Here is a 17748-nt window from a genome sequence, read left to right as displayed (position 1 = left end):
TGTCAGGTTATTACCTGACTGGAACTCCAAAAAAATAATGTTTACTGTCCTAGAGCAGAAAAGAAACCAAAAAGTATTCACAGTTAAGAAGCTGCAATCAGAGAATTTGGACTTTTTTTTCCTTTGAAGGTGACTCAAACTGATTAATTGACTATCAGAATAGTCAGTGATTAATAATCCATTAATAATTGATTAATCAATGCAGCTCTATACAAGTGATACACAAACAGCCAATCATTTAACAGGCATGTGATGACAAGTGACGACAATAACAGAAACAGTGTTGTGTGTAAACTGTGGAAGAATACCTTCTCAACCGAGTACACAGCCTGTCATCAGTCAGGACCTTCATGATCAATAACAGTTGATATCAACCGATATTAAACTACACCATCGTGATAGACTTTTCAGCTATATTGTGCTCGGCACAGTATTTGGTTCAGCAGTTATCTTACCTGCTTCTACCTGAGGGTCACCGTGGACAGTCAATGACAGGGCTGTCACATGGAGATGGACGACCAGCCATTCACACTGACAGTCACATTTATGGGTAATTTAGAGTTGCCAATTAACCAGCATGATTTTTTTTGTCTGTCGGAGGAAACCAGAGCACCCACTGAAATCTCACACAGTCACAGAGAGAACACAAAAATTCCACACAGCCTTTTTTCTGTGCTACCCACTGCACCACTGCGCCACCCCTATTTGTGTAGAGTATCATTAAAATTCCACTGATAAAAAGAATATTAATTGCTGCCATTTGGTGGGAAATCTTTGCACAAGCAGAATTTAAACCCTCATTAATGTAACATAATACAGCTTGCGTGCTAATACATGCATCCTTATGTACAAGCATTCGTGTTCAGATTCTTTGCATGCACAGAACTGTGTGTGTGTGCTTGTTTGTGTGTGAATGTCTCAGCATGTGCAGGTGCCCGCTCTCTCTCTCTCTGCCTGTTAGTTAGATTGATAGTCAAATTAATCTGCAGCTCCGTCCAGGTATAAACACGCTGCCTGCTGGCCAGGATACATCCCCCTCTATTAACGCCATAATTCAACGCACCCTCCAGCTGCCTGCCCTGATCATAGGAGGGTAATTGCAGGGAGGGTGCGCTTGATTTATTGACGGGGAGGATATGGTGGATTACAAGTTGATTTGGAGATTAATTTATGGCTCATTTTGCATTTTGGGTAATTGGAATGTGTGTTTTTTGGAGAGCTCTGACACAAACACAAACACACACACCCACACGTAGTACACAAATATGAAATATGAGCGGTCAGCCAAAGTACAGAGTGCCGGGAGCCGTAGGAGGGATGCTGCCCTGCTTGAGGACACTATGGGAGTGATTGTGGACACTGTAACAGATGCACAGCGGTCCCATCAAATTATGATCACAGGGTAATGGTGAAAAAAAAATCAGTGTAGCCTGGATACATGCGCTGTCTGTGTGCCAGGATGATCGCCTGAAACAGGACTTCCAACTTAAACATGAACTCTTGACATGAAAACAGAGAAGGACGGGAAACTAATCCAATTAGACTGGTTTAATTTGTTTTGTGGAAGACTTTATTTTTTAGCGTAATGTAATTTTAAGTTGATTTATTTGCTTCCTTTTCAGTTGATTTGTCAGTGATGTTGCCAGTTGCATTGACAGATGTTTTTGTTCACACCTGCTATCTGCTTCAGCGCAGTGGCACGTCCCTCATTTGTGTAAATAGATGCACATAGGGACTCATGAACACACATGCACGTATACACAGCAGTAAGAGTGAGATTCAATGTTTTATTCATAGCTGTCTTCAAATGCAAATAAAGGCAACCAACTGTACCCTTTCTTAGCCATGTTACAAAATAACAAGCCACACAAAGCAAACCACACACGCACACACACACACACAAAAAAAGCTGTGTGTGTATGTATTAGACATAGAAACTTGTTGATAACAAAAGGGTTATGGATGTCGGACACTCACATTAGACACAGAATGGCATCCACAAATCTTTCCTTTCACCTTTTAAATCTCTTTTTTCACCCCATTCATTCCGAGGAGGACAGGATGCAACTTTACTGGACAGCTTTTGCTGACATTAAATTGTCAAGTCAGGCCAAATTTATTTGTAAGACGTGTTTGCCAAAACAAGTCAGTAACCAGAGCAAGAGCGCAGAGCAGCAGAAAACCATGAGAGAGAATTCGTCAGGGCAAGAGGTCGTGTCACAACTGTGTACGAGTGTGCAAAAGTGTGTGTATTTTTTGGTATTAAAAGTAAAAGTAAGTAAAAACACATCTGATGTATATTGGTAAGGGTTTCACTCACTTACTGTGCAGTGTATGAACAAAGTTAAAGGATAAGTTCAACATTTTGGGAAACACGTGATTGCTTTCTTGCTGAGTGGCAGATATGACCACTCTCATGTCTGCATGCTAAATATGAAGTCGCAGCAAATAGCCAGATAACTTACCTGAACATAAAGAAGAAACAGGTGAAAACAGCTAGTCTGGCTCTGCACAAAGAAAACTCACTAATTAGTATCTTATATCTGGTTTATTCAACTGCGCCTGGGCAAAAAATAATCCCACACATAAACCCTCCTAAAATCACAATGTGTCATTTTTACCCTGATAGTTTTACTGAAGTATTGAGCCTTAGAGTTGCATGTTTGATGGGATCTCGTGGGATGCTCTATTAATATCACAGCACTTTTAAGGACATTTCGTGCGTCATTTATCTGTCATGTCTGGAGAATTTATTATAGAGTTATAGACATGAAAACAAAAGTCAGGTGAACTTCTTCATCAAAGTGAGTTTTTTTTTTTTTTCAGGGTTATCATTGTCAAACAGCCACAGAAAGTGAAGTTACAAACCTGACATAAGTAGGGTCTATGTCAGGTATGTGACCTGAGTTAATTATGTTACATAAAATTAAAAGAAGTCAAAGTTGACTCTTGGTTTTATATGGGGCACAAACTGTGGTCTTGTGGGTGAAGGGCAAAAGTTTTTGTTTGTTGAAGACAAAGTTGCTCTTTACATTACATCACCTGAAATGTTATTGTCACTGTCATTAGCACATAAAGTGACAGACCATCTTAGTATAAGTCAGTACAGACCAAATTGAATGACATCCAAAAAGCATGTGATAACAAGCAAAATGTGCCATTTGATGAGGCGAAGCCGGCTGGTTTCAGATTTTACTACCCTTGAACAGAGGCCAGTTTCTTTTCATTTTGACTTTGACTTTTTTCACCAAATGTCAAGTATGTGTTGAATTAGTTCTTTAATGTTGACACATTTATGCAGAGTGCAATACTGATACTCAATACTGTCACCTCTTTTGATATCAGGCCTAAAAACCTCCAACAAGAAGCTCATTCATTTTCTAACTGAGTGAATGGACCTTTAATATTCCTGCAGTCCCTACAAGCTGACGCGTAATACCATTTTTGTGGGGATGCAATAATCCTATTATCACAACTTATCTCTCAATTACACAGGAAGACTTTATTTCCCACCGATAGTGGCAAGCCTAGGTACAGTAAATAGGATTGTGGAAAACAGATCAGACTGCCAATAACATGGACATGTGTCTCATAAAGGATCATGATAAACACCAGTGCTGTTAATGCTGCTTTGTTGGCCTGAAAAGTGTGCATGTCTCATGTGAGTGAAATAACCCAAGGCTATGAATCACAAACACTTCTCTAATAAGATCAAGATGAACCATAAATACCATCCTTGCACAATCTAATCCGTAGCACTATATTAACTCTGATATTCAGCATTTCAAGAGTTCATTTTTCTATTTCTTGGGGCCATTTTCTTGTCTGCTTAATAAAGCCCTGCGCCACATAAATGTCCTCCTCTTGCCTTTTGACAGATATTCACATTAGCAGCTGTCTCAAGGGGTGAGATGTTCCATTAAGACCTTATTAACTATAATTTTGGGGTAGAAATTTGCAGAAAACAAGAATTTTCTTAGAATTTTACCAAAAAGTTCAGCTCCTGCCTGTAGCAAACCACATATACTGAAGATTAAATCAAACTTTGTTTACTTTAGGTCTACCTTCTGTTGATAATATTATGTTATAGCACCTATGCTGGAAAAACTTGGAATTCATCATCAAATAATAATTACATTTGCAAAAATGTAAAATTAAAAAAGTATTAGACTGAGATTTTAGGTAATATGCTTGCTGCAAGAAACAGCAACATAGAAACACTAGCGCACATATTCAATGGGCTGTATACCCTGGAAGTAAACCTGAAAGTTACAAAACTTTTTTTGCCATATTTCCAAAGTGAACAATTCATATTGGACTGAATCTTTGTGTCCAATATTTAGTTTTATAATGTATCCATGTTTTGTTGATCCAAGCTATCTAAGGTCACTGGTCTGTAGTCTCATATTTAGCAGCAGTCATGAAGGTGGTATCAATCCTCTTATCTAACTTTTGGCAAGAGAGCAAAAAAAGAGTTGAAGCCTGAAGTTTGCATTTATGTGGACACCTCACACTGTCCATGACCGCTCTCTCTGGACAAATTACCCTATCCAATCAGATGTCTGCTGGCAAATCACACAGAGGAGGGTAAAATCAGTGATGAATGCCGAAAATAAATCTGTCGACAAGAAAACGATAAATTGATTTGAAACACCTTTGATTTCTAAAGTTGACTGAAGTTCTTCTGGGAAGAAGCCAATTAAAGGAAAGTTCCAACCTCAGATAGTTTGTGAAAACACAGTAGGACTGCTGTGATGTTCAACAAATCCAGGTGATGTTTGGGATGCAGTTTCACCCTTTGGTATACCCTCCGTCTTCCATTCAGCTTCATCTACCTCTGCTTTAATTAAGTGATTTCCTATATTCCCCTGAATCTCACAAACAAAAGCCATGAACATTATTATAATTAGGTGTGGGAGGAATATAATCAGGCTAAGTTTAGCTTAGTTATCTGTTGGATACTCAGTTTTAGTGGCTGTGTGTGTTTCTTCCTCTTCCAATACTCCTAAATATATTCAGAGTTGGATAATACTTGTTTGCCTCACAGGTAATTGACAATAGAAAAATGACTATCTGCTAAATATATGAACATCAAGGTAATTCGGATGCAAAGGCCTCGTTGGCATTAAAGTATAGCATAGCTAATGGTGCAGCTCTCACATGTAGCACATTAAATACTCTAGTGTCTTTTACTTCAGGGCCATTTTACTAACTGACGCATTTAAATGCATTCCACACAGAGCCAAATGTGAATACACACCCACACACAGACACACAATTTGCATCCGTAAGAGGCGCACAGCATGTGCTAAATGCTTCTGACACAGCGTTTGCATTGCAGTCTAATTGAATCGTCATGTTTATAGTGAGATATGCATAATACATTCTCCTTTACATAGATGCTGTTTTTAGCGTTCAGCGTTAGGCCTCTGGTTTCAGGGTTGGACAGGCTAAAGGGGAGCGAGCATGACAAAGGCTGACACAACGGTGAAAAAGAGAGCAAATGTAGAAGGACACAACGGGGAGATAAACAAGAGAAAGCTGTTTTATTTCCCTCGTTTTCAGTTCATCTCAGTTCACTGTGCATTACTGGCATGGATCTATAGAACAATATCATCAAAGCAGCGAGATAAAAGAGCGTTTTAACATAAAATCCCTTTCAGCTCTCAGATGCGTGAGTGTGTTTGTGTCAGTGCCGATCCGAGGGAGGATCTGAATTTCTTTGAATTAGGATATTTCATCACATACCAGTATTTATAGTGCACCACATGATTCATGATTCACACGCATCATATATTATCATGTACTGACAAATAATCTTCAGTAACGTGGCTATAATAACAAAATACGTAAAGGCTAATGATAGAACGGCTAAAACGGCTCCCATCCCATGAGTCTAATCAGTTGATTAGACTCACACGTCAGTCTACAAACGCTTGCTCAGTAGAGAACGAGGACAGTCTCTTTTAGCTTTTGTTGCTAAAACTGGGTGGAAAAATTTAGAGTTACAAGAAAACCTGCACTGTGATTCAAAGTCTGTAGGGCGGCCCTTCATACCCAGGGGGTGACATGTTTTGTTAGCATAATATCACGATATCCACAATTATTAAAGACAGTAACTACTCTTGCATGACAACATTAATATAATATCAATATATTGCCCAGCCTTAGCTGCAAGGTTCCAAGTTATAGCTTTGAATTTTGAGGTCCTGTGTTCATTGACCGGTTCACTGCGTTGCAAAGTTAATACATTTACTCAACTGTGTTAGAAATGATTTTGCAAAAGTATCTGATTGTGATTGTTTTGATTGATATTGCAAATGTGATATGATTTGCAATATTAGAGGGAATCATAACTTTACATGATTACTTTAATTTTTTATCAAAAAAACACATTTAAATGATCATGGTGTGATTTTTTGCAGGGATTTTTCTTAAGTCTGTAGAATCTGACATGTAGGCCAGGACATCTCTGCAGCATAGTAAAAAGAAAGATATTATTTAGCTTGTTACTAAATGCTTAAATACACTGTGTAGTGTACTATTCTTTGTTCAATTGATTATATAATAAATTCACAAGTGTTCCTTTAGGGAAGATTTAGAAGACGATTAAGATGGTCAACAGGCTGCATATTATATTAATGTTGATAACGTCAGCTTATCTTGTGAATGTCTGCCTGCTGGCCTGCATGTTTTTGTTGTTTGTCCCAGTTGTTTTTTGTTTTGTTTTTTTTGTTGCTGCTTTCTTGTTTTATTTTCAGTGAAAATTAATTCATTTTTAGTCTAAAAGTCTTTCCAACAACTGGTCATGTGAGTCATTTGTTCATTTGTTCGTCTTTCACAGTATTGTTTCATAAGTCCCTGATAAAAAATTGTAATACATTTCAAAAGTTTATTTATTTTATTTTGGTCTTGTTTTCAGCAGTATATTTTTTTTATCATATTTTTTTGTGGGCAAAATTAATATCGTCTGTGTTATAAAGCATAAAAAAGGTCGAAATAAATGTGAAGGGTTCATGAAAGGCTGGATGATGTGTGTGTGTGAGATGGAGAGCGAGCCACAGGAGCATAGAGGAAAAGGTAACTGAATCACTGGAGGAGAAAACAAGGTGCTGTAGGCTGGAGATGGATTGATGAGGAGGAGAGAAACTGAGAGATGGATGGATGGATAAAAGGCTTTCCAGGCCTCGAGTTCAATGCTCAGTGGTCTTGGTTAGGTCAATGACTGAAAAAAAAATCCCTGTGCCCCCTCTAAGACACACACACGCGCGCACACACACACACACACACACACACACACACACACACTCATAGCACTGATGGGATAAGTGGTTTAGATCCACTTAGATGAGAGGTTGCGGTTAGGGGACAATGGGTGAGCCGTTGGTGTATGTGTGTGAGAGAGAGAGAGTGTGTGTGTGTGTGTGTGTGTGTGTGTGTGTGGGAGAGAGAGAGAAAAAGAGAGATCAATGTGGTCCTTTGTGTCTGGGGGTGAACTTGAGAAATACACACACACACACACACACACACACACACACACACACACACACACACACACACACACATACACAACAATTAGAATCACCTTGAGCAGATCCAAAAAATCCAGCGACATGTTGAAAACACATTGCATCATCCACAACAAACTTCAAAGTTTTCATTTCATTAGAAAATTTGGCTCAAGGACATACTGTCACACGTCACATCATAACAGCGGGATGTAGCGAGATGTCTCGCTGTCAGTAGGAGCTCAAACCTCCAACATAACACTAATGAAAATAACAACTCACGTTTAGCAACAACAAAAACAGTTTTCTTATGTTTGGGACAGCCTTAACACAGTCCATAGATCCCACCCGTCCTATAAGCTCTGTTTTGGTCTTTACTTGTTCCGTCTGGTTCTGCTTCTGAATCCTGCCTTATACTCACCAGCTTGTCGCTAACTTGTCTGTCTGCTGTCTGGTCCTTGGAAGGTAGCATACAATGGGTTTTTTTAGAGCTTGTTCACAGACGCTTGTTCAATAGAGACTGAGGACAATCTCCAAGGTTTTGCTGAAAAAACCAAACCAAAATACTGGAGCAGTGACATATTTTTAAGCTTTGTGCATAAGTTCTGTAATATATGACGCTTAGGATTAGAGGTGGCAGTAGTAAGTTCATCATCATCATTCATCACATTGGCACTGGGAGATAACTGCATGTATAGAGCACTGGAGGTAACAACTGACAACTAGCATTATCCTAAAATGGAGGAATCCCGCTCTTAAGATGAAACGCTATAAGCTTCTTTTTTTATTTTTAATACCAGACAGTTTGAGCCCATAAGGCCCCTTTAAGCACAGGTGTGAGTAATGCAATTAATGATGGCTGCCATGGCTTGCTTGGACACTTGAATAGACCATTGTTAATGTTATTAGTAACACCACTGCCTTTCCTACCTTGGTAGTCTGGTGTGAAAAAAAAGGCCTAGGGAGTTAAAATGGCTCATACAGACAAGTTGTACTGCTCACTGCAGCATATTTTCAACACCCCCTTTGAAAAGCAGTCAATTTAAGGCAACATTGCACTGCACACTTCGTCACTCTGCCATGCTGCTGTTTCACTGTTCAGACTGAAAACGCTGCTGCTTGATATTAAATGGCATTTTTTAAAAATCCCCATCTCTTAACAAGGATCCACCTGTAGGATCTGATTTTAGCAGCTCTGACTCCGTGCTAAGCTTCAGTTGTCATGTGAGTTGACTGACATCAGTTTTCTTCACAAAGTGAAAGAGCACAGTTAGCTTTGATCACAGGTGGCTTTGTGCTTTTGACTGACAGTGGATTTCAGTAATGATGAACTCCGGTATTTTACTTTTTAAAGTTAGAAATCTGCCAGTCATTTAATAAAACCAGATACCAACTTTTACTCGTCGCAATGAACAAATCCTCTCAATCCCAGCTCGACTGATTCTTCAACACAAGCCTTTATGGACAAAATAATTCGCACAAAATGCAAGGAATGCACTTAGACATAAAGCTGCGCCTTTACAGAGTTTCATTTCTTATGAAATGATGTTTTGTTTGTGTGCGTTAGAGGCTGTACAACCTGCAATTTCTTCTGGGTGCCAATTCTTTCAGTGTTGTCAAAGAAACACTGAGATGTCAGAGGGCCTATAATTTCACCAAAATACCCACAACAGTGCCAAACGATCTACCCAATACTTTCACCATGAAAACAGCTCTTACACTGTTTTACGCAGAGTTCCAGTGTTGGACAAACGGAGGAATGACTCATGCTTGCTTGACTTGCTTTAATACAGAATATGTGTTATTTCTGTAAAGTTGAGTAGTTCACGTACACAACTGCAACTTGAGATTTCCTCTGTGACTTTTTTTTTTACTTTTTCTGTGCCTCTTTCACCAGGAACATGACACACTGCAAAGTTGAAGTCTGCGAATGTCAGTTGAGGAACATTATAATAACATTTTCCCAATTTTGTGTTTGTAATCTGTTCAGGAACTCGACATACTGCATGAAAGTCTCCATGTCGATGACTGTGGAGGAGAGTGATGAGGGGAAATGCTACAGCAGCAATATCCGCCATCTGGAGAAAGCTGAGATAACTCACAGCAAAATGATCACCTGTCCTGATATAGAAGACTATTTGGCGCCATACAAGCAGCCACAGATGACCTGGTATAAGGTACAATTCACACACAAAAAAAGTTCATTGAAGTATTGAAGTCTTTTGTAGATTGTTACACTGTAACGTAATCAATGTATCTCCTGCCAGGAGTGTGAGCGGGTTGACTGGAGAAGCTCCATCACAGTTAACACTACGCACATCTGGATTCCTGAGGTGGAGGAGGGCGACGGGGGAAATTACACCTGTGAGTTACAATATGGATCCAGACTGGTGCGGCGGACGACAGAACTCAAAGTCACAGGTGGGACACGATGGATGGATGGATGGATGGATTGATTGATGGATAGATGGATTGATTGATTGACGGTTGAAGAACAAATCACACATACTTGCTTTTTGAGAAGGCTGGTGGTTTGAGGCTAGAATAGGATTGATATGGTCACACTTCCTTCAATTATATTTCCCCTTTTTGGACTGACTGCAATCTAGAGAGAGATGACTTGCTTAAATGTGAATAAAATGTGTTACAGCCAGGATGAAATAAAAGCAAGGATAACTTTCTGCACAGCTTTGCTGACTGGAGCACCAGATTCGAATTGGACTTCCAGGTAACATTAATTGACATACTGTCATGGTTATTATGGTTGCACGAGGGGTGCAATTGTTAGGATCTCTAATTTCTTGTCCTTTAGCTAGAAAAATTATTGGAAATTGAGCACTGAACCCGGTTGATGGCAATGACTTGATTAACAATGACAGCAGACCTAGAATTGAGAACTGTGGCACATCACAAGCCATTACCAACAGGTAATTACCATGGCAGTTGAGAATATTCTTTATTTTTCTTGTTTATGGTCCCATCCTATCCACAGAAAGGATAGGATGGGATCTGTCAACTACTATTTGACAGTCATGTAAACTGTAAAGGTACTAAATGTCCACTGGAACAAGCACACACACAGTACTTCGGTTTTTATTCAATTGTTCTGATTTTACAGAACTGGTTAATTATACATGTTTTAAACCAATCACAGCAGTTTTGGGTAAACTGGCTGCCATCAAAAGAACAGAGTGGACTCAAACAATGGCGAGAATATGTATTCTGCCCGCTTTTAATATGCAATGAATCTCTCAGCGGCTCCGGAGCATCCATTATTTTGACAGATGCCTAGACTCAGCAATACATCATTCATCATTACTACAGCACTTTTAAAGCTTCCTTGAATGTACAATACGAATCTAAAACAATTGAGTACATTTACATTTCTGGCACCATTTTGTGTATCTGTATTTGTCTTATTCCCAGATTAGACATACATTGTTTCAAGCTTCAGTGGATTTTGACTTAACTTTGACTTGGCAGTAACATCTGCACTTTGCTGTTAGGAGTTTAAGATGACTTCCATCTGCACTTTTGTATTGTGTGTGTGTCAGCGTGCGTGTGTGTGTAAGAAAGAGCTGCAGTCTTTTTGATTGTGTATGCATTCCTGCTTGTGTTTTGTTGTCATGCCATGTACAATATGTATATTGGTGTCTCCAAGCAATTTCTGTGACACACACAGACACACACATACACTTTAACATGCTCTCTGCCTTTGCTTCACAAATTTGGACGCTGTTAGGCAGGGATGGCCCTCTCTCTGTCACACACACACAAACACACACACACGAAAACACGCACTCTGAGAAATTTTCTAGTCTGACATAATGCGATGCCCCATGATTAGCAGCATCGAGCGAAAGTGGATACGCCTTTGCAGCATCATTTTAGAGTATGCTGTCTTGAATTTAGTGCTCCATCTCTCTTACATTTTGACTCCCAGAACCACAGTAAGGTTCTTTTTCATCTCGCTCTTTGTGCTGCCGTTCAGATGTACAGCAACCTCTTGTTGAGTGCAGTTGATATGAACAGGCAATGCTTCATTTGTTAAGGAATTATTCAGAACCACATTTCCTCAGTTCCCTTCATGTACTCTCCTGTGGAGGGAGATAACATGGGAAAACTTGCTGTCATACACCCCCCCCAATGAATTTATAGTCTAAGTAGTGTCTATTGGCTCCCATGTTGAGTTGTAGTTAGGGCAGTGTTTAACACTGTGATCAGATATGATATATCCTTCATGCAGAGCCGTACAGGTTTCTATAAAAGAGAGCAAGAGCTCAAAGGATGGACTGAGTATTAAAACATATGAAGTTAAAATTTCAGTTCTGTTCTACTGTCCAAAATCTCAGTGGAATAGGAATTGCAAATTATGCTGGAAATTTTTAAAAATGTGAGCATTACAGAGAGATTTATAGTAGTATAGTGTTCTGTTTTGTGAAATAAAATACTGAAAGATGATCTTTTTACAGAAACTAAAATGGAATTGTTGTTTTCTTTATTAAAAACAGCTGAATGTCTAGACATCCATTTTCTTCCACTGAAGCTCTGTCTCTCAGGCTGAGCCAGGCCACCCTACAGAGGAAACTCATTTGGGTCACTTGTATCCGTGACCTCATTCTTTCGGTCACTAACCAAAGCTCATGACTAAAGGTGAGGGCTGGATCATAGATTGACTGGTAAATCAAAAGCTTTGCTTTCCAGCTCACCTCCCTTTTCACCATGATGGTCCAGCACAGTGCCATTACTGCATCAATCCGCCTGTCAGTCTCAGGTTCCATCTTGCCCTCACTTGTAAACAAGACCTTAAGATAGTGAAAATCTTTCACATGGGGCAACAACTCACTTCCAACCCGGTGGGAGAAATCCACTGTTTTCTGACACATGGCCTCAAACTTTGAGGCGCTGACTGTCGTCCCGGCTGTTTCACTCTCAGCTGCAACCCAACCCAGTGCAGGCTGAAGAACGTGGCCCGATGAAGCCAACAGAACCACATCATCTGCAAAAAGCAAAGACGCAATTCTGAGCTTTCCAAACTGGATGCCATGAGATCCTGCCCATGAATATCGGAGACAGAAACGGAGACAAGAACTGTTTTTAGAAAAAATTATTTGCAGATGCTCATTTTGCTGTTTACCTTTTTCTGGTTGCCACTGATAGTGACCAAAGACCAAGAATTGCTAGTTGCAACCTGGAAACTGCTGCTGTTGAGACCTGCAATGTGACACAAAACAAATTCCAGGTATGTGAAGTGAGGAAGGGAATTGTGTTGTAGAGGATAAAAATAGACTAGAGAAACTGATTTCTAAAGACAGGATGTGGGTACATCTCACGCTCCAAGGGAAAACAAAATATGCAAATATGTTCAAAGAGATGTATTACATCATCAGTCTGAATCTGCATAGCACAGTGAATTATCAGGTTTCCTAATTGTGACTCTTGGTTGTCATCATGAGACAAACTATGACTGATATAATGAGACCATACTGAAATACCCTGCATTGGTTTGACTGTTCTTACTACACGTTATGAGCTCACATCATGAAGTTTTATGTCTACCTAAAAAGGTGGCTGAACTCCACATGCTACTCAGTTTTTGCCTTCCATTATATCCCTCTGGTTTCTGGGTCATCATCAGATAAGTTACAGAAATGAGCAGGGAACAGCAAACTAGCATATGGGGAGAGACCAACTCAGTGACGCAATATAAGCATGAATGAACCAAACTCTGTGTGAATGTGTGTGTGTGTGTGTGTGTGTGTGTGTGTGTGTGTGTGTGTGTGTGTGTGTGTGTGTGTGTGTGTGTGTGTGTGTGTGTGCGTGTGCATGTGTGTCAGCTGGATGCAGTGCACGCCAACTGCCGTGAGGCCAATTTGTCTCGTCCTGTTTAGGAAGCCAGAATATCTCTCTGACTCTTATTACTTTCTTCCTCATTCAGCCTCCCTCTCCCTTCCTCTCCATATTTGTCCACATTTAGATATTTGACACTCTCTGTCTGCCTCTTTTCTCTCCATTTCTACACACAGAGCTTAGAGCTAATTCTCAGGCCATTCCAGGCTGGTGCTCATGACCCACAGCAAGATTTGTGTGTGTGTGCGTGCATGAATATATATATATTGTGCATCTTCGACATCTGACTAGCTGCAAAAGAAAACAGACCGATTTGTGTGAGATTAAATATGTCATGGTAGCAACATTTGGTGCTGTAAAGGATCCATCACATGGTGCAAACAGGGATCTCTTCAGTTTCAGCCCAGTATTTCTGACAGCATGCTTCCACTGTAAATAATTTTCAGTGAAACCAGCCCCTAAGACATCTGTCAGTGTGTGCCAGGCCTTGGCTAAACATCTCTGTCCTTGATCCTGTAGTTAGGTCTGTGTCTCTTGGCAGCAGGTTTTATCGCCGTGCTTTCAACATTAAATGGAGATTAAAGTGAAGACACAGGCAGAGCCTGCAGATCAGCTGCTGGCGACGATTTTGATTCCAGTAAAATACACTTAGCTGAAAAGAAGTGCTGGAAATAGACCCAAAGTTGCCTCGGAGATTGAGTGAAAACCTGTGTTCTTAATGTTACAGTCTCAATGTGCCTCATTCAAAGCTCCTTAGTGTTACTTTTTAAACATTTACAGCTTTCAATTAACTGCTGCACTCCAGGAATTGTGCACTTTGTGAAGCTGGTGTAATCTCTTGTGTTTACAATACTGTTTATCCTGTCGATTCTTAGTTCTTGTGTAAGGCTCACTTTGCTTCACTGTAACACTGAAATCTTGGTTGTCCTGCACAGTCATGCACAGTAGGACCTGGAACTTCTCAGTTCATTGTCGATTTCCAAGGGGTGTCATCAACAGCATTTTATAGAGGTATGGCCAGTCAGAGCAATAAAATGTGACCTACACAATCAAAGCAATGAAACATAACCTAGAAACAATGAGAGCAATGAAACATATCCACATAGTGATGCTTGGTCTGTTTCCAGGCAGGGAGATAACAGCTGACCGGTTACAAATTTTGTTTGTTCTGACTTGACAAAATTTGATGGAGCGACAAACAATCAAAGCAGCAAAACATGGGACATGTGCCTTTCAAAATTTTGGACCAGTGATGCTCCTCTGTCAGTCTTATTGTGTAAAACCTGGCCCTAAGTAAATGCATGGTTTTGATTGGCCTGACTGGATCCAAGGCTGGTGGGATTCTGTCTGATTGGAAGAAAAAAACGAAAGATGAGCTAGCAGATTTGTCTTGTTTCCAGGCGGCAGTAATTGAGGACATGTTTTACCCAAAACAAAATCCTGAAATTTAGAGCAGCTTATGTGAAGAAGTGCACCACCCAGCTCTAAGCTTCACTATTACCAAATGTCCACATGCTGAGGGAGAGACATGAGGCAAAGACACTGTGGGGAGGTGAAAGGTACAGGTGCATGCTGGTATTCTGAAAACAAGTGGAATTTATTACTGTACTGTAGCCTAGCCTAGCTAACCTAGCAACACAATCTACATGCAGCAGCAATAGTGACACAGCTCGAGAAGCAGTTGAGATACTTCAAGCTCTCAAAGTTTTGTTTACTTGGACTGGTTCAACTGACTTAACCATCTATTCGTTAAATGATTGCATGCAACCTGTGCTGCAGTGTTGGACTTTAAAAGACTTCCACTAGGGTAGGTGTGAGCTCTGCAGATGTAGAGTTTGCTCTGATAATGCATAAGATGACTCTCACTTTTGCTTTTGCTTTTGTAAAAGTACAATTTAAAATACCTCTGCAGCAGAAAGTAAACCCCACATTTCTGTAGCTTTCCTATCAGTCACTTCGTCACACTTCATCCTGTCAGACTCTTAGAGGCAGAATTATTTTTCTCTGCCTGTTGTCGCTTTTCTGACTGTCTTTTTGAGTTCAGCATCATGACATTTTGTGACACCGGTAGTTCTTGGCCGCTTGACAAATGATTCAGTCGCAGTCTGTTCCTGCACTAAAGATGGCGCCAGATGCTTTTGACTCATTTTAAGTCGTCAAGAATTCATTCCCTCTGTGACAGGAAAACACATTACCCCGGCCGCCACAGACTCCTCTGTGTTAAACTGGACCTAATGCTAGGTGTGTAGTGCTCAAAAATAATACAACCTTGATTTTTGCGAGCATAATTTCTTGAAAAAAAAAAAAAAAAACTTTTATTCAGGTCAATATGGTATTATGGATGAAAATGTAAAGAACCAAGTGGATCCTGGCTAGTCTTCATTGTTCAGTGTGATTATCATTGTTCATAGCATTTTTAAAATGATTCTAATGGCATGCAGTTTTGTTTTTAAACATATGAAACAACCCTGACAAAGTTGGTGCGGTCTATATATTGCTTTCAGGCCATTAATGTCAGAGGGCGGGGGGTGTAATGGCATACATTACTGTCTGCTGCAGTCTTTTTGTATGCTATTACTGGAAGTTGCCATCATCAGAAATTCTCAAAGCCTATGATTTAGGCTTTAAAGCTACATTTGGTGACTTTTAAAAGAATAACTTCATATAAATATATATATATATAGTTCTCCTGTGGCATTTGCAACACTCCTCTGTGCCTAAATTACAACTACCAATCAAGACCAGGAGGAGTCTCTGGATGCAGGTGGCCTGGACCACGTCTCCAACCCAAACTCTCGGTATTTGCCAACCTTGGAACAAAACTCAACAATCAACTACATTTCTTGAGAATTGCCAACCCCAGCTTTTAAGTACAGCTCTAGCTCATGAGTGGGAGAGAGAAAACTCAATTAGGACATATACTAGACTACATTAGAGCTACTACAAGGAGTTTTAAGTGGTTATGAGACAGTGTAAATTTATTATTAATGCCTCTGTATGACCTACATAAGTTAATAAGATCATATGTCTTTATAGTTGTTCTTAATGCCTGCTGGGAATTTCCTTGAAATCAGATGAAGTGAGCCTGTGTTTACATTTTTCCAAAATGCAAAGCTACACTGAGCGATGTGTTAGTCAGTTAAAAAGAAGCAGGAGGAGACTTGTCTTTAGATAATTTCATTTTTTGGCATTATATTTTATGGTTATGGCAGCATGACACCACCTCTTTTGTCTGTAGGGGATTTCAAAATCAACAAAATATGAGAGCTCCTTGTAGTAGCTTAAAAAAAAAAGCAGAAATGTTACTGCAAGTTTTGTTAAGGCAATTTGTTAATACCTAAATACTGCAGTATTATTACGACTCCTGCTTTAGCTCCTGCTGCAACTGTCACTATCAGTTATTAATTATTAGAACAATGCTAATCTTTCTGAAAACTAATTACACAGGAATATCACTTGAGGAAAGGCTCGCAGTGCCAGCTTTAAAATGTTACTCGACCTGTCTGAAATAAACTTTTAACGATTATTAAAATGAATTGACAATGTTTCTGTCTACTGCTGTGTGGCGTATGGATCGTTCTGCCTTTGTGTGTGTGTGCGCACTAACATTCAGTTGTTAGTAATGCTGTCTGTCTGGTGATCACAGAGTCATATAGTATTACTGCTGTTGCCTCGGGGGGAGTGGCTCTACAATAGATCACACAGTGAGACACACACATTCTTAGGCAAATGCATACACACACACACACACACACACAACAAATGAAGCACACACATGATCCGCTGCATGGGTAAAACATATCTGACTAGGTCGGTGCAGGGACAAGTCAGGATCATGCAGAGGGGGGAGAAAACAAAATGAATTAGCATTTAGAAAAACAGAACAAGAAGGAATAAACAGGAAAGAACAAGGCAACACAGTTAAGATTGTGACTTAATGAAGGAAATCTAAATCTGGCTCTTGAAATTTCACATTTCATACATAACCTCTTGTTATTACATGGCAAAATGCCACACTTAGAAGAAAGAACAATTTTCAGACACCTGGAAGACAGAGGGAAACTGTACAAAAACTGCATCAAATCCAGCCACACTAGTGCTGCGGCTTTAAAAAATAGTAGTGACATCCAAATCACAGAACCAGAACCGACTTGTAATGCCAAACAGCATTATAATGAAGTACTTGACTGCCAGATGAAAGAAAAGTCCTCACGTGATCATAATATTAATAGTTTTTTTCAGTGAACATGAAAATTATAACGCAAAACTGATCATTTCCACTAATCATATCGCATGTTGGAATTTCAGTCAAAATAATAGCAGTATGACTTTTATACCAAATCGTGCAGCCCCAGTGATTACACAAAAAAGACAGTGACAGGAAGATTCT

General features: G+C 39.7%; 1 protein-coding gene across 4 annotated transcripts in view; it reads left to right on the top strand.

Annotated features, from left to right (window-relative positions):
• Positions 1–17748, top strand: part of il1rapl2 (interleukin 1 receptor accessory protein-like 2) — a 490288-nt gene that overhangs the window by 330879 nt on the left and 141661 nt on the right. For all 4 annotated transcript variants that reach the window (XM_084718821.1, XM_084718822.1, XM_084718820.1 and 1 more), the window contains 2 exons: positions 9499–9685; positions 9776–9929. In XM_084718821.1, the coding sequence (XP_084574947.1) occupies positions 9499–9685; positions 9776–9929 (341 nt within the window). The remainder of the gene's footprint in view (positions 1–9498; positions 9686–9775; positions 9930–17748) is intronic.

Source organism: Lutjanus erythropterus, chromosome 5 (genome assembly GCF_056507025.1).
Source record: "Lutjanus erythropterus isolate fLutEry1 chromosome 5, fLutEry1.hap2, whole genome shotgun sequence".
NCBI classification, from domain to species: Eukaryota; Metazoa; Chordata; class Actinopteri; order Lutjaniformes; family Lutjanidae; genus Lutjanus; species Lutjanus erythropterus.
The sequence above is the reverse complement of the archived record's forward strand: the minus strand, read 5'-3'. Positions and strand labels throughout refer to the sequence as shown.